The 1,436-nt window shown below is 31.1% G+C and overlaps 1 protein-coding gene across 1 annotated transcript; it reads left to right on the top strand.

Moving 5' to 3' along the window:
* Nucleotides 1-720: 720 nt before the first annotated feature.
* Nucleotides 721-1,263, top strand: LOAG_15590 (hypothetical protein; the record flags this gene model as incomplete). Its single annotated transcript, XM_003151080.2, has 2 exons — nt 721-891; nt 1,142-1,263. Coding segments are annotated over exons 1-2 (273 nt in total), but the record flags the coding sequence as incomplete, so codon positions are not given.
* Nucleotides 1,264-1,436: the final 173 nt, after the last annotated feature.

The raw sequence follows: 1,436 nt of genomic DNA, 5'->3' as shown, positions 1-1,436 counted from the left end.
TTTTTTTTTTTTTTTTTTTAGTTTATGCATGTTATACACTACATGTTGCATGCTGCATGCTGCATGATGTATTCCCAACGCATTTTGCAAATGATAGATATTATAGTAATATCATAAATAAATAACAAAATAAGTAAAATGATCATAAATTACATATTGAATACGTACTTCAGTATACACGTCGTTAGGATTTAACAGTACGGCAGAACGGCGTCATAAGAATTAGCCTTTGTATTCAAATGAAAATACAGTAGAAGTTCATTTGGTCGTTTTACAATCTTGATATGACGTATTTCTTTACGTCTTATAAATCTCATATGACGTAATCTACATTTCACAGCTCCATTTCACACTTTCGATATAACGTGCTTTACGTCTTATAATCCTTGCATGACGTAGTTTACATTCCACAGCTTCATTTTACATCCTTGATATGGCGTGCTTTACGTCTTATAATTCTTAAATGGCGTCTTATAATTCTTGAATATTTTTCTTGAATAACAAAATTAATTTGCATCTCACAGCTTCATCTCATACATGGCGTGCTATATATGCCTTGTAAAAAAAAAAGAAAAAAAAGTTTCTATATGCCTTTGTAAAGTTTTGTAATTTTATGTCTTGTAAAATGACGTAATTCTTATTCTACAACTCAGAATGACTTAGTCCACGTGAATTTGACATAACAATTTGAGAATATGAAAATTTTGAACATATGAGTATGTTTTAGTACATATCTCTAAATGTTGGAATTGAAAGTAAGTCGCTGTTGTGAGCTAAACGATGAACGACAATTATCAGCCATTTTATTCATTGGTAAAAACCACGACAATGATGAATATATCGCTGTTGTTATTATCAGTGATACTCTTAGCCCATCATATATTGCAACTTGTAGGTTTCTTTTTTTTAATGTATACATTGTTAATTTTGTCAATTCTTACCATTTTATTCGTTTAAGTATGCGATAAAGAAATACTGATAAAAAATAAAGAGAAGTGGAAATCATTTTTTAATTAGGTGTAAGAAAAAGTAAAGGCAGCTATTATAAACAAGATTTAATTTAAACTTAGAATTGGAATTAGTTTCAGTTGGGATATCAAATGATCAAATATTCGTGTTAGTATGCTTCACTTTTTTTTAGATGACCAGAAAAGTTGGGAAGCATTACGTGATGAAGGCGAATTCAACACAGATGAAGAGTTCATTGCTGAACTTGCTAATCCAAACAATGCATTAAGTGTCGAACGTTCAGAATGTGTCCAGGTATAATGCCATCCAGTTATTTAATCATTTTACTTTACCCTTCGGATACAAACGAATCATCAGTTATGAAGAAAGATCTCCTCCCTCCCCCCTCTTTCTTCCTATTCTTTTATCTCTGTCGTTGCTCATCGACAAGCCACGAAAATATCCTCAGTTCACGAAATTATTATTCG

Source organism: Loa loa, assembly GCF_000183805.2.
Source record: "Loa loa unplaced genomic scaffold supercont3.2230, whole genome shotgun sequence".
Taxonomy (NCBI): Eukaryota; Metazoa; Nematoda; class Chromadorea; order Rhabditida; family Onchocercidae; genus Loa; species Loa loa.
The sequence above is the reverse complement of the archived record's forward strand: the minus strand, read 5'-3'. Positions and strand labels throughout refer to the sequence as shown.